Genomic DNA, 18,559 nt, shown 5'->3' on the forward strand with positions numbered 1-18,559 from the left:
TGCACAGAACTCACAAGAACAAATTCTTCCAGCCTCGAATAAGACCGCCTCAACAGCATGGAGAAAGTAAGATACAGTTTCGGGTTGAAGGCTCCCGAGTCTCGTGATAGTCTTGCTTGTATGGGTCGCAGGTGGTGTGCCTTAAGGTATGCAAAGGGGATTGGACGATTACAATCAAGCTTTGTCATATTGTGGGAATTCCAACACATCCGCCAATAATGACACTGCCTTTTGTCTATAACTATGGGAGGATAAGGTATGATTCCTATGAATTTTGCTGCCTGCTGTCCATGCCGGTAATCCTAAATCATACTGAGTCATAATTTGTACAGATCCTCAGTTCGACCAGTTATGATCAGAAAAGTGACTAATCTTGCTATTAGAAAAGTATAGTTGCATTTGAGAAATACACAGACCCCGACTTTAGTTCAAATTTGTATGATTTTAATTTTCTAGACGTGTTTTTGAAGTATATATATATTCTATATATCTTATACCAAAAGCGAATAGCGAGTCTGATATATTAAGGATTATGCCGAAACATGCACCATTCTAAAGTATATCAATATTGCTTTGACACCTAGGAGGTACGTGCTTCATATATATTTATTCAAGAAACAGGAAACTTTTGTCAGAAGAATTAGAGTTTCATGAACTTGCCGGCTGATCAACGATAATGATATCATTGTCAGGATTACCTTTTTTTTTTTTTGGGTCTTATTTACCTGTTTGCCTATTTATCGGAGCAGTGGCAGACGAATTGCGGAGGCGAAAGTGAGTATGTCTTAGGCACTGCAAGAAGGTAGACGAACCGGCAGTTGAAGGATGGAGATTGTTGCTAAATATAATTTGTTTGGATGGATACGTTGGACCAGTAAGATGGGAGGAAAAACCGTTAAGGGTCCTCGGTGGGGTTCCTATTTTTGTTCTTGCAAGATTCTCTAAATTATGCAAGGGTTTCTGAATTTCCTACGACTGCTTATATGGACTACCTGCAAAGGAAAGAGACTTTACAGAAAAAAGGCACTGACGAGATAAAAGTGTTTTATCAAAAATTAATAAGGTGCTGTGAGGGGTTGAAACGTGACATCTCAAAGTGGATGGTTCGGTGGGGAATACCGCAGCTGAAGGAAATTGAAGCAATCTCACCTATAAATTGGTCGGGTGGCACGTTTGGTTATGGTATGGGGTGAGACTGTCAATGCGCATCGAGAAACTTAGAAAGGTGGACTACCAAGGTAGGGTCATATGTCCCTTACTTTGTCTTATGCAGGCCTGAGATACCATGAAATTTTCCTACAGGTTGATGTGGGATGACGTGCAGAGCTCTTCAGAGCTCAAAGGTGGCTGGACCCTGATAATGTGACAGATTCCGTCTTATTGGACGTACCAGAGCTCTCGAACGTCTCGAACGTCTCGACCCTTAAGTTTTATTTAGGGTTGACGTTGGCCCCTCCGGAATAGGGAAGGTTTATCATCAGGTAAGAGATGTTTGTACGGAGTATTGTTAACGAAAATGGGTCATAGAAAAATTATAATAAATTAAAATAAGTCTGGAGAGCATATCTGTCTGGCTGCGAACATTGATAATAAATATTGCTGCTCCTTGAGCCATTGGTAAAGGCTATGGAGAAGACACCAGCGTAGTGAGATAGGCTATCCACTGGACGGAGTAGAGTTATCGCCGTTGTTCAGAGAATTGGGCAAGGTTGAAACTATCACCAACTGTCGCTACTAATTCATCTCGACCGCCCCGTGTTAAGCCATTGAGAAAAGGGGAGATGAGACGATCGTCGTTCTGTCCGGTCTGTGCTTCAGCCCCAAGCCCCTAACTAATATTAATGAAAACACCCTAATCGAGTCATAATTTTCACGGCCCCCTGATTCAAAATTTTAGTGCGGGAAAGAAAGGGCAAAGGGAAAATAAGGAGGAACTTTCTCTTTTTTCCTCTTCTTTTCCTCTCGACCAATCCTCTCGGGGTTTTGTATAGGACAAAAGGGACCAATCGTCACGACTTTTTTGCCGTCTGCGGGCCAGTAAACAGAAAAAGAGTCGCCTTAATTCCCGGACCGCCTCAGGCATCCATCCGCTCATTCATCGATCATCCATTCAGGTGCTCAGTCAGCCGCGTGTCTCACTCCGTCGCTTCTTTTTCGCTGATTTACCTTCTACCTCATAACCTTACTGAACTTTTTTTTTCTTCCCTTCGCTTGCACCGGACAACTTCTGGCCTACCTTTCCTTACTCTCTTTGACTGAGTTACGCTTCTCCTTTGTTTCCCCATTCTTGCCGGCACCGGAGCTTCGTCCTGTCGCAAATCGATCCACCCACCCTCCTCCCCCCCAGTTTCCCGTTCGACCCGATCCTGCCATCGTCCCAACCAGATTCGGTTGTCTTAGGCTGGTCGACAAACAACCAAGAAACGAGACCTTACCGCGGAGGAATCTATCACTTTGACTACTAAATAACCTTCCGATCGCAAAATTCCATCACAATGAGTGTACGCTCTCCCGATACGACCCCCTTCGTCTCCACGCTGCCCCTCCCCTTAACCGCGCGGTGCTTCGATGGACCACTAATTGAATAACTGATTTAGGGCGGCTACGGCTCATACAACCCCTATGGTGGCCAGGGAGGCTACCAGCAGGCTAGCAGTATAGAGGAGGGTAATGGTAATTATGGTAAGCGCGCATGGCGGACCGCAAAGCAATCGAATGCCATCTAATCAATCTCTTGGCAGAGATGAACCAGGTGGGTGGTGGCTATGACACCCAGCCTGCCGACCCGACCAGCTTGCTCAACAAGTGCCGTGAAATCAACGACGGTATCGCCGATATTCGCGCTAAGCGCGAGGGACAGCTCGCTGCCGCACAGAATGCCTTGTTGGACTCGAGCACCGGAAAAGAAGACCAAGTTTCTCGCCAGAGCCTGGACTACGTTGAGGACGAAATCAACAACGGTTTCCGCTATCTCCGTGACCTCCTGAAGAAGATCAAGCAGACTCCCGGCTCCGGAGACAGCCGTGTACAGACCCAGGTCGATGTGACAAGCCGCAACCTGCGCCGCGAAATCGAGCAGTACCAGCGGGCCCAGTCGGATTTCCAGAAGCGTTTGAGGGAGCAGGTTCGCCGCCGATATGAAATCGCCAACCCCGATGCGACCCCGGAGGAGTTGGAGCAGGGTGTTGATAACGTTCTCATGGGCCAGGAGCAGACCTTCCAGGTACGCGACATCCACCAAGATCTCCCGTTGCCGAGCCACAGTTAGTTGCTAACATGTTTGATTTAGCTCACTGGCAGCCGGACTCGTCAAGCCAACGATGCCAGACAGGCTGCTTTGGAGCGTTCGGCCGCAATTCGGAAGATTGAGCAAGATATGATCGAGCTTGGTCGGCTGTACCAGGAAGTTGCAGAGCTTGTGCACCAGCAGGAACCCGCCGTCGAGCAGATCAACCAGGGTGCCGAAGAAGTCGCTGGAAACGTCGCGAACGCCAACACTCAGATCACCCATGCCATTGACAGCGCGCGTCGGGCAAGAAAGTGGAAGTGGTATGCATTGCTTATCATCAGTATGTATCACAGGTACCACCATTTGTATTTGGGAGCAAAAAACTGACCTCGGCATAGTTCTCATCATTGCCATCGTTGTTGGTGTCGCTGTCGGTGTCACCCAGGCAAACAAGTAGACTCATGACTTTCCTGGACGTGATCCTTATGGTCATGTTGGATTCCCCGCGAACTTCGATCGACTCTTATCTCCGACCCTATGCGTTTTCATACCTCTGTGTTTTATATTTCGATTCCCTCTTCTCGTCTAGTTGCCTTGAGCCTTGTATACCCATGCAAGGGCTGGAACGAATTTTTGCTTCTGTTTCTTTTTATTCGACCTGTGCGACTTACACCGGCAGGATGATCTCCGTGTTATCTCTATGACCACGGTAAGCTCAACCGCCAATTTCACTCCCTATTTGCTTTTGATCTCCTTTGTACTTTTACTCCCTGTTATACCACTTGATTGTTGTCTGTCGCGTTTTGTCCGTGTTTGAAAAAGCTTGTCTTGCGAGTGTCTCTACGTTTGCGTTTCCTGTTTCCGTGGTCTTTGTATTCACTGATGGTCGTGTATAGTTTCCGCATCTTCATCGAATGCGGCCTGATGACTGCTGCTCTTGGATAGGATGCGCATGATACTGTTGCACGTGTATATACTAGAGTTCCTTCGCTTGCTTTGACCTTTGGCGCTAGATCTATGTAATAATCGACTATTCCACTAATCAATCTAATGAGCCATCGCGATACAAGAAATCGGAAATTTGTGGTAGATTAAATGTGCTCTATTATAGGAGTGGCCCACATGCTTTCCAGAGTGCATCCATACGGAATTTCTGCTAGAGATTCAACTCCAGACCGGTACAGCCGCGTTATCGGGTATCGCATAATAGTATTCATATTTACGCAGTAACATCGCTCGCGATTTCACACTGTCATGTCTTATGCCTGTGCCTGCCTTTCTTTCTCCCTCTGTTCCTCCTCCGGCGTCCGAGTCCGCAACTGCAGCGCATGGATTCCCCCTTCTCGGTCCATATCCTCCTTCAACAAAGCGTAAACCATGCGGTGACGGGCCGGCTGCATCTTCGACTTGAACGATTCCGAAGTAATGGTTACGCTAACAAAAAATATATTAGCCATGCGCTGTTTCAAAGGGGCGGACGGTGGGGAGACAAACTGAAAATGTGTTTCCTTGGAGGTTGACCCGCGCATCGGCGCATGGTGTGCATGAAGGTGGGAATCATTCCGGATTATAAGGTTGGAAGGGGAGAAAGCAGTGGTGATCTGGTAGATTGAGACATATTAGTATGCCTAGATTGCGGTTGTACCAGGGTAGACGAAGGCCTTAAGGTTGTGTTTCGTACTTTCTCACGGATGGTATCTTCGACGGGAGTATTGGAAGCCATTCTTGAGGTTGTTGAGAACAGGCGACGAGGAACAAGGCCTGAACGGCTGTGACGGAGGAGGGAGAGCATGGGATGTGGTTGAATTGCAGAAGTGGGAGATGTTGATTTGCGGAGGAGAGTAGGGAAGTAATGGATAAATTGATGGATTTAATTGGTATTTCATGTCATCATGTGAAACGGCCTCTCCATGTGGCCGATCGGCAAAGCTTCCGACTCCGACCAAAAGCTCCCGACTTTCGACTCTAAACAATGACATCAATCAGTCTACTTGTGCAGTTGGACATCCATTGACGGATTTTGCTCGCTGATTACTATTCCTATAGAAGATAGATATGCTATACGCATCCTGCTAGCTTCAATATGCAAGGACGCATGCTGATCTCCGCCCTCTCGCGGGGCTCTGCGCCCTTGGCTCGTCGCGCATTTCAGTCGTTTCTACAATGCAATGCTCGCCACCAACATCGGTTCCAACCAATTAATTGTCGGTCGCTCTCAACTTTGCCAAATCTACCTCTCTTCCGAGCTCTTCAAGATCACGACCAATCTAGCCTTGCTGTCATTCACAGCGCATCGTCCCGCTCCTTTACCTACGGCAATCTAGTTGCCGATGTCGTTCGTGCAAAGGAAAGACTGCTTGCGTGTGCGGGAGGTCAGCAAGGTGGGCTTGCAGGGGAGAGGGTTGCATTCCTGGCGGAGAATAGCTACGATTACGTAGGTACTGTTTCTCTTCGCTCCTGTGTGCCCTGCCTAGCTGGTTGCTGATTGTAGTCCCAGTGACTCTCCTTTCCATTCTTGCTAGCGATGCAATCGCCTTACCCCTCTCTCCGGCCTTTCCCGTCGGGGAACTGAAATATATTATGGATAATTCCCAGGCCAAAGTGCTCGTTGCTACCGAAAAGTATGCGGCTAAAGCACAGGATATATTGAAGGCGGGTCTTGAACGGGAGCCCATCCTAGAAGTCAAGGAGAAGATCAAAACAGGGGCAAGCATCTCAGATCAAGTAAGCTTGCAGGACATTGTGCAGGAGTCTCGTGGCGGAATGATGCTGTATACCTCAGGCACCACCAATAGACCGGTAAGGATACCTTATCCTGGTAATGCGGAACATATTTATATTAACACCCACTAGAAAGGCGTGTTGATCCCGCAATCGGCGCTGACAGCGCAAGCAGCGTCTTTGCTAGAGGCATGGAAATATTCTCCGGAGGATCGGTTACTCCATCTTCTCCCCTTGCATCATATCCATGGGACTGTGAATGCCATTGTAACGCCCATTCTAGCAGGCTCGTCTATTGAATTCATGTTCCCTTTCAACACAGATGCTGTGTGGAAGAGGCTTGCGGCTCCGTTTCTGCCCGCATCTTCAGCGAGCAAGATTACTTTCCTTACAGCCGTCCCCACGATCTACAACCGGTTGTTATCCTCTTTCCCCAGCCTGTCTCCTGATGTGCAAGAGGCAGCGAAGAAGGGCATTGCGCCTGAGAATCTACGTCTGAATATCTCTGGATCGGCAGCTTTACCCACTCCTACTAAGCAAGCGTGGCAAGATCTCAGCAATGGCAATGTCCTCCTCGAGCGTTTTGGAATGACGGAAGTCGGCATGGCTATCAGCTGCGGCCTCGACTTCGCCGATCGGGTTGATGGTAGTGTCGGGTGGGCACTGCCGTCTGTTGAAGCTAGACTTGTCGATACGGAGACAAACGAAGTTATTCAGCCTGGAGAGGAATATGACGCTAATGGGCGCGAGCGTGAAGGCGAAATCCAACTCCGTGGCCCTACCATTTTCCGTGAGTACTGGGCCAACGAGAAAGCCACAAAAGAAGCGTTTGTCGACAGCGATGATGGAAAGAGCAAATGGTTCAAGACTGGGGACGTTGCCACCCGTCGAGTTGTTGAGCATGCCGGAAAGGGAACAAGTGGAGATTGGGCACAGGGACCAATGTATTTCATTCAAGGCCGACTAAGTGTGGATATCATTAAGACCGGCGGAGAAAAGGTCAGCGCATTGGAGGTGGAAAGAGAGCTACTATCCCTGTAGGTTTCCCTGCACGTATGGAAAACTGTATACTGATTTGCTGTAGTCCTCAAGTCAGCGAAGCAGCTGTTGTGGGTCTTCCTTCTGAGCAATGGGGCCAGAAGGTTGCTGCCGTGGTCGTTCTCGATGCGGAAAAGGCTGCAAGTACTGGTCGCAATGGCAAACCATGGGGTGCTCTTGACATGCGACGTGCCCTTAAAGATCGCCTTGCAACTTATAAGATGCCCCAGGAGATGAAGGTTCTCAATGGACCGATCCCAAGGAATGCAATGGGCAAAGGTAAGCCCCTGACTCTCATTTGCCATGGTGATGATATACTTACATGGAGTGCAGTGAACAAAAAGACACTTGTTAAGGAGGTCTTTGGGATCTAATTACATATGGACTGTCAACGTTGTACTGTATACTCGACTGTATCTATATCATCTTGTTGGATAAATTTCGCATGTTTTTACCTTGGAAATATCTTCGCCCACCTTGAAATTCAAGAACGTGTCCGTCAGCACCGAATGAACCCGAACCCGCCGGACACAGGAGGCATTGATCCATGTTACATAGATTAAGGGCGATGGGAACTTCTTGAGTTGGATTCATTGCCGCGTTCCTTGGCAAAAGACCGACTTCTTCGGGGTTCCTGATCTAAAGCAATCTGCAGCGGCTAAATCCGGAGATCACTCCGCATCGGTTAAGGCGTTCAAGGACCGGCAAAACATACGATTCTGCAAACCTGCAGCCTAAACGTTTCGTTTATTTATTCTCCGGTCTCAGTCTGACGCTACTTTTACTATGTGAAGCTGTTGATCAGACCCCTTCATAACCCTAAACCTGGCAACATTGCCGATGCGCATCCTTCGCGCCGGTTGATCTTAATATAATCAAAACCGGATCACAATGGAGATGAAACATCCGGGAAAAAAAGTGCATGAATCAGATCGGACCGTCGGGCCGGAATGGTCGCAGTCCCATATCAGGCGCTCTGAAACTTCCATAAGCCTTGATGCTCTGTGTTAACATGGTACATAAATAAGGGCTACGCCCCAGCGCAGAAATGCGAACAAACATACTTTTTTATACACCAGTAACGAGAGGACTTTCAGCATGATCTGGACACTCGCTCCCTTTGTGGCACTCCTGCCACTAGTAACGGCCCAGCAGGTGGGCACTACAGCGGATGCCCATCCCAGACTCACCACGTATAAGTGTACTTCGCAGAGTGGCTGCACGAAGCAGAACACTTCAGTCGTCCTGGATGCAGCAACCCACTTCATCCACCAAAAAGGAACACAAACGTCCTGCACCAACAGCAACGGCTTAGACACTTCCATCTGTCCGGACAAGCAGACCTGTGCCGATAACTGTGTCGTTGATGGGATCGCAGACTACGCCAGCTACGGTGTCCAGACAAAGAATGACACATTGACCCTTCACCAGTATTTGCAAACTGGCGATGACATAAAGTCCGTGTCACCGCGCGTCTACCTCCTGGCCGAAGACGGAGAGAACTATTCCATGTTGAAACTCCTGAATCAGGAATTCACCTTTGATGTGGACGCATCCACTCTCGTGTGCGGCATGAACGGTGCTCTATATCTCTCTGAAATGGAGGCCTCTGGCGGGAAAAGCTCCCTGAATCAAGCCGGGGCCAAATACGGAACCGGCTACTGTGACGCTCAATGCTACACCACGCCTTGGATCAACGGCGAAGGCAACACCGAGAGTGTCGGATCCTGCTGTCAGGAAATGGATATTTGGGAAGCCAACGCCCGAGCAACAGGACTTACACCTCACCCTTGCAACACAACTGGTCTGTACGAGTGCAGCGGCTCGGGGTGCGGTGATTCCGGTGTCTGCGACAAGTCCGGCTGTGGATTCAACCCATACGGCCTAGGTGCAAAGGACTACTACGGTTACGGCCTCAAGGTTAACACCAACCAGACATTTACAGTCGTAACCCAATTCCTCACAAACGATAACACAACTTCGGGCGAGCTCAGCGAGATCCGCCGTCTTTATATCCAGGACGGCCAGGTCATTCAAAATGCTGTCGTCACCTCCGGAGGCAAAGCCGTCGACTCAATTACTAAGGACTTCTGCAGCGGCGAAGGAAGTGCGTTCAACCGACTTGGTGGCCTCGAGGAAATGGGCAACGCCTTGGGCCGCGGCATGGTTCTTGCTCTAAGTGTTTGGAACGACGCAAGCTCGTTCATGCAATGGCTTGATGGTGGCAATGCAGGACCGTGCAGCGCCACTGAGGGAGATCCAGCGTTGATCGAGAAGTTGTATCCGGATACTCATGTGACGTTTTCTAAAATCCGGTGGGGAGACATTGGATCTACCTACAGGCATTAGAGTGGGTTCTGAATCGTCTACGATTGTATATATCATATCCTACAGTTGAATGTTATCTGTTATGCGGAGCGTAGTGAAGCTGATCCATAAAACGTCTGAGTCACGATTCCTATATACTGTTGAATGGCTCCCTCTCATAGGTCAAGAGAAACAGAATACCAAAGGCACAGTAATACCATCACTTACTGGGCCACTCAAAATCCCCCCAAGGCCTCCCCCGAGTCTCCCTCCCCAACTCCCCCAAAGACTTCCACTTCCAAACCTGCTCCCCAGGATTCACCACCTCATTATCACACCCCAACCCGGCCAGGGAATGATTAATCTTCCCCTCCCCGATGAGAAACCTCAAATAAGGCGCCGGATCACTCCCCACCACTTTGGTAACCCTCTCCTTATACTCCCCCAACGCAACCTCAGTAACCTCAATAGGCCCACCCCCCTCCTTCTCCATGATCCTGGCCACATCAGAGATAGACCTCGTATCCCCCGCAACATGCAGGACACCAGGTACCTCCCCAACACCCCCCTCAGCAAACAACCCACAGAGCCTTGCAACAACCCTCCCCACATCCCCCAACCCAGTAAACGAAACCACCTCCCCAGACGAACCTACACACTCATACCGTCCGCCACGAGTATCAAACCCAAACCAAGGCCCAATACTATCCTCCATAAACAATCCACAAAGCACCCGACAGACCTTCACCCCGGGATCCAATATCTCGCGCGCGAGTTCATAATGCCGCTTTTTAGCGTCCCATTCAAGATGCGGGAAGTCGTGTATGTAGTGGTCTACCCCAAATTCGGAGGGAATATATAACTTGATATTTGTTTTGGGGATGGCGCGGAGGAGTGTTTCTTTGAAATTGTGGCCGGAGGGCCCGATTGTGTTGATTAGGATGTCGATGTCCCCGAGGGAGTGGGCAAGGTTGGTTGGGGTGTATTTGCGGAGTTGGAGTTTGGGGTTGGAGGGGATGTCGGAGGTGGAGGGGCTGGCTTCGGAGCGGGTGAGGAGGACTATGGAATTGAAGGAGGTGATGAAGGGTTTGCTGAGGAGGGCAGTGGTTATGTGTTTTCCTAGGTGGCCTGTTCCGCCTGCTATGGCGATTGTTGGTTTGACGGGCATTTTGTATAGAGATTGAGATGGTGTTGGTGGGTTTAAAATTGGGGATAGAGGGTTGATGGGTTCTTGGAAATTGCTACGGGTTAATATACGTGAATAGGCTTTTAGGTGTGGGTATATGTGTCAGCGACTCTGGTGATTCTACTGTGTATACTTGTAGGTCTGTAGGTTGGGAGTATGGAAATGTGGATCTTGCGTCACGGAGGAGGTTATTGCAAATAGATCAAACTGGGCAATAAAGTGGGGCTATTGCCATATTAGGCTAGCCGTGAATGTTTACATTGTATGTTCTGTTTGGTATGTACCGTTATTGGCTGAAGCCACTTTGATTGTCTGTTTGCACTGGGGCGGCTGTCGATCCTGATTGGCTCATACTACTATCCCCGAAATTCCGCTGTTTGATAAAGCTTACAAACTGAGGTATGCGGAGCCCTAGGTCGAGGATAGACGATGCTAGATCTTCTCAGAAAGTTTTCTTTGAATTTCTTCTGTAGATTTTCCCAGAGAAGGCTTTTGTTAACTTACATAGCAGCTTACTTTGCATTTCGGGGCAAAATACCACTTTGGCTGTGTTGGTTTATATCTTACACTCATCATCTTCACTTTGATACTATTCCGGAATATACAAGGCAACTCCTGTACAATATTGGATACAAACATTTATCAAATATTTCAAAATGAAGTCTCGACTGATAAGGGCGCTTCAACACCTCATACAGGAGGCTCACGGCCATGTCTCTCAACCTCCGTCATGTCACTCATGTTCGCACCACATGAACCCCGATTATATTTCTCAGATGGAGGCTTGGCCACAGCTAGAGACAATGAGACGACTGCTGTGCCAGCGGCCACCGATCCCCGAGCTACCCACAGAGATCCTGGACGACATTGATGCAGTCATCACATATCGGAATAATAAAGCAACGCTGACCTCAGCTACATCAATCACCCCGAGCATTATATTCAAGCCCAACAATCACATGGCAGCAGGGAAATCTAACTCTAAGACGATCAATATATCTCTGTGGAAAGGCGATATCACATTTTTAACTGACGTTACAGCAATTGTCAACGCTGCCAATTCTCAGCTTCTCGGCTGTTTCCGTCCGGACCATCGCTGTATTGACAATGTCATCCACTCTGCTGCCGGTCCACGTCTTCGCGATGCATGCAACTCTTTAATGCTTAAGCAGGGGCATCCAGAACCGGTCGGATCTGCTAAGGTTACCCCGGGCTTTAATCTACCAGGACCATGGGTGCTGCATACAATTGGCCCGCAGGCCAACTCTAGGAAGAGTCCTGGAATATTGCAGCAGCAACAATTAGCAAGTTGTTATAGTTCTTGCCTGGATGCCACTGAGTCACTTCCCCCACTTCCAGACGGCCGTAAGGCCGTGGCCTTCTGCTGCATCTCAACAGGATTGTTTGCCTTTCCGCCGGACATAGCCGCCAAGATTGCTCTGGAGACAGTGGTGCAATGGTGCTTGGATCACCCGACCACATCAGTGACCGATATAATTTTCGACACATTCCTGGAGAGAGACTACGAGTTATATCAAGCGAATATTTCCGAACTCAAAACTAGCCTTGCTTCCTTAGGCGATCAAATCTCTTTCCCACCGAGTCCACTAAATCAACCCAAGGCACTAATCACCCCTACCATATCCAAGGCGCGAAGCTGGCTCCAAGAAGCAGACTACCTGATTATCTCAGCCGGTGCTGGCCTCTCAGCAGCCATCGGTCTCGACTATACCTCCACATCTCTTTTCCAAAAACATTTCTCCGGGTTTCTCCACCTCGGTCTAGGACGGTTATACGACGTATTCGGATTCAGCGACTGGGACAGCCCCAACCAAAAATGGGGCTACTACTTCCTCCACCTAAACATGGTCCGGTCCTGGCCTGCATCGAAACTCTACGAAACCCTACGTCAACTTGCGGCTCGCTTCGATGACAGATATTTCGTCCGTACATCTAATGCAGATGGCAGATTCGTGGCAAATGGATTCCCAGCAGAGAAGGTATCCACTCCACAAGGCCAATACCGATTTCTACAATGCCTCGCTAAATGTCGACCCGACGCTGTATTTCCTTCCGACCCCTTTGTAGACGCTGCGTTACCTTTCATCGATCCAAAGACCCAGGTTCTCACGGACGCAACCAAAATTCCTACATGTCAATACTGCGGCGGTGAACTGACACTCTGTGTGCGTGGGGGGGATTATTTCAACTCTGCACCGTTCCGTGCACAGGAGTGTAGGTGGAAGGAATATATGGATGATGTTGCCAGGAATCTGGATGGTAGGAGAGCTGTTATTCTTGAGTTGGGTGTAGGGCTCAATACGCCGGCTGTGTTGAGGTGGCCGAATGAGGAGCTGGTGGAGGACGTTTCGAATCCTGGTTTCCGGCTTATCCGGGCGGGGATAGGGGCTTCTGCATGTGCGCCTTGGGATTCGGAGGAGCAGAATTTGGCTATCGGAATTGAGGGGGACTTGAATTTAGTTGTGGAGGCGTTGGTGGGCTGAAGACCTTTGTTGTTTTGATACCTATATATAGAGAGAGACGATATCAAGGGGTTAGGTGATGAACTATAATTATCATTGTTTGTGAAATTCTGGGTTCAAGTAGAGAGAAAGCCTAATGTAGTATATTGGTATGCAACTTCACGTATTGCCTGACTGGCGCTTCATCCCACTGGACTTAGCCTGCTGATGAGGCGTGAAGTTGACCTATCTTCTATGTTTCATTTTGTTCTGTCTTGGTTCAATAGCTTATTGGCCATCCAGAAGCCATGGCGAAACTCCGTGAGGAGATCGATGTAATCCTAGGCCCTAATGAGCTAGCTGCTTCCTATGAGATCGTTAAATACCCCCCCTTACCTACGTGCTCTCCTGGACGAGTCGCTACGTATCTTGCTGCCACACCTCACGGCCTTCCACGAGAGACACCGGCCGAAGGTATGGAGATCCTAGGTGAGTGGGTACGGGGAAATACTTAAGTGAGTATATCTACCTATGTAGTACATCATGATAAGTCGGGTTTTCCCGCAGCTGCATAAGTTCATTCTGGAGCGATGGTTCGGCGAGGCCGGAAAGGGGCTTGGGGCGTGCGGGTTGGGAGTTGTCTCTCCCAACTTTAAGGGTCGGCTATATCTTTTGAGCAGCTCCATAGTAGCTTAATATGACAGCATGTAGACTCTGGGCGCTCTTCGTATTAAGGCCTAGGCTGTGGATTGTGTGGCATCTAACCATCTTCTAATTTGTCTCTGTGCTACCTGGTCCCGCTACATTATTCACGTTGGATCTGATATCCCACTGTGAACCTATAGAACGCATTACCTCTAATCAACAAGTTTCCAAAAGTTCTTCTATCCCGTCCTCGATCGAATCTCGCTGCCGGATCAGTAAGCGCGTGAGAGGGTCAGGGTACAAATCTGAATCAATAGTGAAGTTCTGTGGTCTGCCTTGGCCATCAGGGTACTTGAATTCATAGCAGAGCAACATGCGCGCGAAGATCATTTTCATCTCATTTACCGCGTAGAATCGACCCGGGCAAGCAAATTTACCGTACCCGAATGCAAGATTGTCAAGATCAGTCTTCGCCATGAGGTATTTTTGCGCATTGCCAGGATGGCCCTGGTCCTCACGTATGCGAGAATAGCGGAAAGCATCATAAACTGAAGGGTCAATACCTGGAACCTTGGCAGGATCCTGCAAGATCTCGTTTGATGGTACTGCAACTCGAGTTCCAGCGGGCAGATAAAGTCCATTTGAGAGGGTGACTGGCCTGTCTGTGATCCGATTCCACGTCACTGCAAGATAATGTTAGTAGTGGGTCGTTCATTAGGATAAGGTAAAGAATACGTAAGAAGATAGGACTGAATCTCTGCGTCTCTTTTAGCAGGCTGTCTGTTTTGCTCATATCCGTGAGAGTAGACTTGTTCCATCCCCTGTGTCTGCGGAGAGCTTCAACCACCTCGTTCCGAACAGGCTCGAAGTACTCCGGGTGCGCACAGAGGTCATAGATCGTCTGCGTCATGGTCAAAGTCGTCGTGTGAATAGATGTGACACTAAGAAGTAGCATTCGCTGGGCTAGGTCGTTCGGCTCAGCCTGTTCCCCAGTCGCGGCATTCATCATCCATTGTAAGACATCGGCAGGCTTCCGATACTCTGGCGTTCCCTGGGCCTCCATGGCTCTGCGCTCGGATACGATTCTTCCAATAACTCGTCGTGCACTGTGCACATTTTTCAGAAGCCTATAATAGCTGGGAAGCAGAATTACCACCAAAGGACGCATGAAACGCGGAAAGAACCGCAATACCCATCCAGTGAGAAACATATTCTCAGTGTAATGTATGGTAGCGTCTAACCACTCTTCATTGGAACCTTCCACCTCACCGAGGAATATCTGGCCTGTAATCCTTGTGATGATGCGGGCAATGATAGGTTGAATGTCAACTTTTGTCCAGTCTGTAATAATGATCTATCAATTTCAATGCTGCGCCTACTATACACAAGCTTGATAGACGTTTTAAAAGAGGCGTTACCTTTCTGAGCCCCTAATTCAGACTCCACCGCAGCATTCATTTCCTTAATCATCGTGGGAATCATCGCAGGCAGGTTTGGCGTGAGATTTTGTTGAAGAACGACATTCTGTAGGGTACTTCGGAGAAAAGGCGTGCCGTGTACCCATTCCCCTGGATAGTCCTTGACAAGTGGTGGAACAGATCCAGTCGCGTCTTTCGTTAAGTGCCGGATTTCCTCCATGTATTGACTGGAAACTACAAGGATATCGGTTCCCACACGACGGACTTTGAACATATAGTGTTTGTACTATGATGGCACAAACGGAAAGGCAAATCAGCTCTGAAATCACACACTCATAGATAGGTATTGCTCTCACTTGACGATACCCTTCACGAAGTATCGACCTGCTTCCGCGGATGAACCTCAGACGGACAAACATATTTGGCTCCCAAGGATTGTTATACCCAATAACAGGAACCTTGAGATCATCCAGGTCCTGCCGCGATGCGATTGCAAGGTAAAAAAGCAGGCAAGTTACAACTGCTGTGACGGCTAGGGTTACAAAATCCCAAGTTTCGGGCAACCCGAGATTTCTGAATTGCTGGCGTGGAAGCTGGAGCAGCCCCATCAAGATATCGCCACTCTTCCTCTTTCCGACATATTCAAACATGATGCTCTGGAGTCGTAGAAGAAACACAGCAAAGTGCTTTCAGGAGCCTTTACAAGGGGCAATTCTGTTTCATTATATATGGCAGTCGAATGCCTCCTGTTGACAGAACGTTATCGCTGCAAGGGGTGTCTTTGCTGTGGAACCAAGACAAAACAAAATGAAACATATAAGATAGGTCTACTGCATGCCTCATCAGCAGGCTAAATCCAGTGGGGTGAAGCGCTGATCTGACAATATGTGGATCCAGAGAAATCTACGTGCCCGCGTCCCCCCCCCCCCCACCAAAAAAACTCCAGGATCCAAATACTTTACGATATACTATTATTCAAGTGACACGTCACCTAGAGATGATCATCCTCACCGCCTGTGCTCAGAGTCTCGTCAGCTGGCCTAAATTCATCTTGAATGTTGAACACTTTTCCATATCATATGAGTCACTCAATAATGATATCTACATACATCAGCATGAATAGCATGATACTGGCTCGCGTAAACTAGACAAAATATAACAACTTGTTCTGAGACTCTGTACCGAAAGATTAATATTTAATTTGCTTACAACAAATCTCACATCTCGACTTAAATGACCGCTGCACCACCCAAATGGCAAACACTAATTATGCTATATATACTTCGTTCTAGTAATTTTATCCAGGACAGTAGCCTCCTCTTCCCAAACTTAGGCAACTACCAATCGAAATACTGCAGTTTGCAGCACCGGAGGCAGCTAAAAGCTCTGGGGTGAGGCAAAGTCGGCTTTTGCTGCGAGTATCCTACAACAGCCATATCTTCAGACGCCGCCTTACGCTAAGATAATGCGGCCAAAGCTTGCGGCAGGTGGCGACCGCCATTAACACCGGCTATATAGGTTGTCATCAATCACAGTTAAAGCGCTCAAGACGTGCTCTGATCAGAACAAGTCCACCGAGGCCCATCGTATTGCCCCATCAAGGGCAATATTCAACATCGCCGGCCTGACCCTCCCATTGATAGTGCACCACATCGACGAGGGTTCGCAAAGTCCCTGGGCAAAGCAGGCTACGGGATATGTCAGCTAACCAAGCCGAGTGTCTTCTCTTGTTCCCAATGCAAGTAGCATATAGTTTGTCCAGCTCAAATCGTCTTCTCCGTACGTTAGGGCCTTCTTTGCCCAGCGTGCCAAACGGGGCCAGCGCATTTAGTAGGCGCTTTCGCTTGCTTTCATTATCGGTCGATGTATATTGGCACAACGGCGTATTTGTATCCAACTCCATCCCTTTCATAAGCTCGTAGACCTTGTGGTGTGAGCTCATTATGGACCAGTTACAAAACCCCATTAAAACGAGGGCGCATAGCCTACTAGTCTCAAGCAGACTAGCAGTAGTATCAAGACAATCCCCAATGAGCTCATCAAGGTAGTTGCATACATTTCCCCTCAACCCACGCAATACCACATTTTCACGCTGCTTGCGCTTGATATCACTGCGGAAGTCGACCAGATCATTGATAAGAGCACAGGCTTTGACGAGTTCAGAATACTGGTGCTTGGTCAGTTGCTCCCCTGTAGTGAGGGAAGCTGGCACAACTGCGTTGAAGAGCCCAAGATCAATATAGCGATGCGTCGTGAGGTTTGTCATGCGACTACCATAAAGACCGTCTGGCAGACGTAGTCGGGAGTGATCACGATAATATCCCAACGCACGAAATTGTAGAATCCCGGCCATAAGATTGTTAAATTGCCAGTTGGTCATGAGCCCCGAAAGATTGCACAGTTTGAGAAAAGCAATTGCCGCGGCGCCACTTTGCCAAAGTAGTGTCAGAGTTGTCTCATCGGCAGCCTCGCAATAATCGCCTATCAAAATGTCATTCCCAGAATCGGCAATAGCACGGGCAAGGCCATAATCGCAGCCACTCGCACCTGCAGCCATGGCAAAGTAGTGTTTCGCATCTGCACATAGTTTGATCGACTCTGATGTTGGATAGAGCTGGCTGGAAACCTCCGGACTGGTATCGTTGACAGGGTGCGGGCGTCGGTCCGGGGCTTGCACGGTAGGTATCTCACGGCCCGTGCCAGGGCCTTTACAAGTGTCCAATTCCGTATGGATCTCCATATTCGCCCATACCAACTCATGTATAGCATCTCCAAGACTCTCTACGGTGAAAATATCTGTGCTATTCCATTCATCTGGCCGAGCCCGGATTTCTTTCATCGCTCTGACGGTGCTCTCCACAGTCTGGCATTTTGTTGAGTCCCCAGAAATCACAAGGCTTTTAATTTGTTGGTACGGTATATCACCGTCACAATGACAGGGTGTCCGCGGGTCATAGCGCTCTGACAATAGGTCTGTCTCCTCACATGTTGCAGATTTGGCCCCGCCCAGTTTAATATTGCCGGTTTTGTAGTGGGTCTTGAACGATTGTATTGTTGTTGTGAGGTTTTTTTCCTTGAGCAACTCGAATCTATTGGACGCAATGAGGACCCTAGAGAGCTCCTTCAAGCTTAAAGGAGCTTCAATGACTCCTACATCTGGCCTTTCTGAGAGCGACATCCAGGCGTCAACCCATGCAAGATAAACAAGATAAAGACTAGGCTGAACAGAACGCCCTTTCAGGATTCCAAGAATTTGACCCATGTCGGTAGGTCTTGTTGAAGTCTCATACAGCTGAGTATGACTTAAACAACTAGGACTCGAATCGCTGGCTAGGTAGGCTGGCCCTTGATGGTGGAGTCCTCAATAAACACTCTCCGACGATTGGGTTCTAACATTACGCTGTGCCACGCAGCAATAACACCAGTCTTTATAATGCGATATTTCTTGACAATCCCACCTGCTTGGCCTTTTAGGTTATGATGAATACTACATATCAGAGTTCGCGTATGTCAGATTGGCTTCAGTCGACGCCTTTTTTTTTTTTTTTTTTTT

General features: G+C 48.5%; 8 protein-coding genes across 8 annotated transcripts; 4 read left to right on the forward strand and 4 right to left on the reverse strand.

Annotated features, from left to right (window-relative positions):
* Nucleotides 1-2,692: 2,692 nt before the first annotated feature.
* On the forward strand, nt 2,693-3,968 carry BDV27DRAFT_168823 (syntaxin; the record flags this gene model as incomplete). Its single annotated transcript, XM_032074874.1, has 3 exons — nt 2,693-3,223; nt 3,290-3,569; nt 3,628-3,968. 3 exons carry the CDS (start codon nt 2,693-2,695, stop codon nt 3,684-3,686), a joined length of 870 nt encoding a protein of 289 aa, XP_031922179.1. The 3' UTR covers nt 3,687-3,968.
* A 345-nt stretch (nt 3,969-4,313) lies between these two features.
* Nucleotides 4,314-5,077, reverse strand: BDV27DRAFT_136680 (BolA family protein). The gene is made up of 3 exons (XM_032068814.1): nt 4,911-5,077; nt 4,724-4,830; nt 4,314-4,663 (listed from the first exon to the last, which is right to left on the reverse strand). Exons 1-3 carry the CDS (start codon nt 5,019-5,021, stop codon nt 4,489-4,491), a joined length of 393 nt encoding a protein of 130 aa, XP_031922180.1. The 5' UTR covers nt 5,022-5,077; the 3' UTR covers nt 4,314-4,488.
* A 137-nt stretch (nt 5,078-5,214) lies between these two features.
* BDV27DRAFT_58702 (acyl-CoA synthetase) lies at nt 5,215-7,724 on the forward strand. Its single transcript, XM_032077016.1, has 5 exons — nt 5,215-5,667; nt 5,727-6,028; nt 6,083-6,987; nt 7,035-7,267; nt 7,322-7,724. The coding sequence occupies exons 1-5, from the start codon at nt 5,313-5,315 to the stop codon at nt 7,360-7,362; spliced, it is 1,836 nt and encodes a 611-aa protein (XP_031922181.1). The 5' UTR covers nt 5,215-5,312; the 3' UTR covers nt 7,363-7,724.
* BDV27DRAFT_58703 (glycoside hydrolase family 7 protein) lies at nt 7,725-9,416 on the forward strand. Its single transcript, XM_032077017.1, has one exon. The coding sequence runs from the start codon at nt 8,087-8,089 to the stop codon at nt 9,335-9,337; it is 1,251 nt and encodes a 416-aa protein (XP_031922182.1). The 5' UTR covers nt 7,725-8,086; the 3' UTR covers nt 9,338-9,416.
* Nucleotides 9,417-9,515: 99 nt separating this feature from the next.
* On the reverse strand, nt 9,516-10,615 carry BDV27DRAFT_168825 (isoflavone reductase family protein; the record flags this gene model as incomplete). The annotated part of the gene is made up of 1 exon (XM_032074875.1): nt 9,516-10,615. Exon 1 carries the CDS (start codon nt 10,461-10,463, stop codon nt 9,516-9,518), a length of 948 nt encoding a protein of 315 aa, XP_031922183.1. The 5' UTR covers nt 10,464-10,615.
* A 522-nt stretch (nt 10,616-11,137) lies between these two features.
* Nucleotides 11,138-12,997, forward strand: BDV27DRAFT_168827 (uncharacterized protein; the record flags this gene model as incomplete). The annotated part of the gene is made up of 1 exon (XM_032074876.1): nt 11,138-12,997. The coding sequence occupies one exon, from the start codon at nt 11,138-11,140 to the stop codon at nt 12,983-12,985; it is 1,848 nt and encodes a 615-aa protein (XP_031922184.1). The 3' UTR covers nt 12,986-12,997.
* An 807-nt stretch (nt 12,998-13,804) lies between these two features.
* BDV27DRAFT_149888 (cytochrome P450) lies at nt 13,805-15,656 on the reverse strand (the record flags this gene model as incomplete). Its single annotated transcript, XM_032071138.1, has 4 exons — nt 13,805-14,271; nt 14,324-14,929; nt 15,007-15,292; nt 15,363-15,656. 4 exons carry the CDS (start codon nt 15,654-15,656, stop codon nt 13,805-13,807), a joined length of 1,653 nt encoding a protein of 550 aa, XP_031922185.1.
* Nucleotides 15,657-16,603: 947 nt separating this feature from the next.
* Nucleotides 16,604-18,402, reverse strand: BDV27DRAFT_149889 (uncharacterized protein; the record flags this gene model as incomplete). The annotated part of the gene is made up of 2 exons (XM_032071139.1): nt 16,604-18,226; nt 18,379-18,402. 2 exons carry the CDS (start codon nt 18,400-18,402, stop codon nt 16,604-16,606), a joined length of 1,647 nt encoding a protein of 548 aa, XP_031922186.1.
* Between the last annotated feature and the right edge of the window lie 157 nt (nt 18,403-18,559).

Source organism: Aspergillus caelatus (genome assembly GCF_009193585.1).
Source record: "Aspergillus caelatus strain CBS 763.97 unplaced genomic scaffold BDV27scaffold_285, whole genome shotgun sequence".
Lineage (NCBI taxonomy): Eukaryota > Fungi > Ascomycota > Eurotiomycetes > Eurotiales > Aspergillaceae > Aspergillus > Aspergillus caelatus.

What these genes read in the sequence shown, in the direction of transcription:
- BDV27DRAFT_58703 (XM_032077017.1), top strand. Translation starts at nt 8,087, where the DNA reads ATGATCTGGACACTCGCTCCCTTTGTGGCACTCCTGCCACTAGTAACG.
- BDV27DRAFT_58702 (XM_032077016.1), top strand. Translation starts at nt 5,313, where the DNA reads ATGCAAGGACGCATGCTGATCTCCGCCCTCTCGCGGGGCTCTGCGCCC. An exon ending in GAATAGCTACGATTACGTAG is followed by an intron (nt 5,668 to 5,726) that starts GTACTGTTTCTC and finishes TTGTAGTCCCAG; the next exon opens with TGACTCTCCTTTCCATTCTT. An exon ending in AAGGAATGCAATGGGCAAAG is followed by an intron (nt 7,268 to 7,321) that starts GTAAGCCCCTGA and finishes CATGGAGTGCAG; the next exon opens with TGAACAAAAAGACACTTGTT.
- BDV27DRAFT_136680 (XM_032068814.1), bottom strand. Translation starts at nt 5,021, where the DNA reads ATGCTCTCCCTCCTCCGTCACAGCCGTTCAGGCCTTGTTCCTCGTCGC. An exon ending in AAGATACCATCCGTGAGAAA is followed by an intron (nt 4,831 to 4,910) that starts GTACGAAACACA and finishes TCAATCTACCAG; the next exon opens with ATCACCACTGCTTTCTCCCC. An exon ending in TCCAAGGAAACACATTTTCA is followed by an intron (nt 4,664 to 4,723) that starts GTTTGTCTCCCC and finishes ATTTTTTGTTAG; the next exon opens with CGTAACCATTACTTCGGAAT.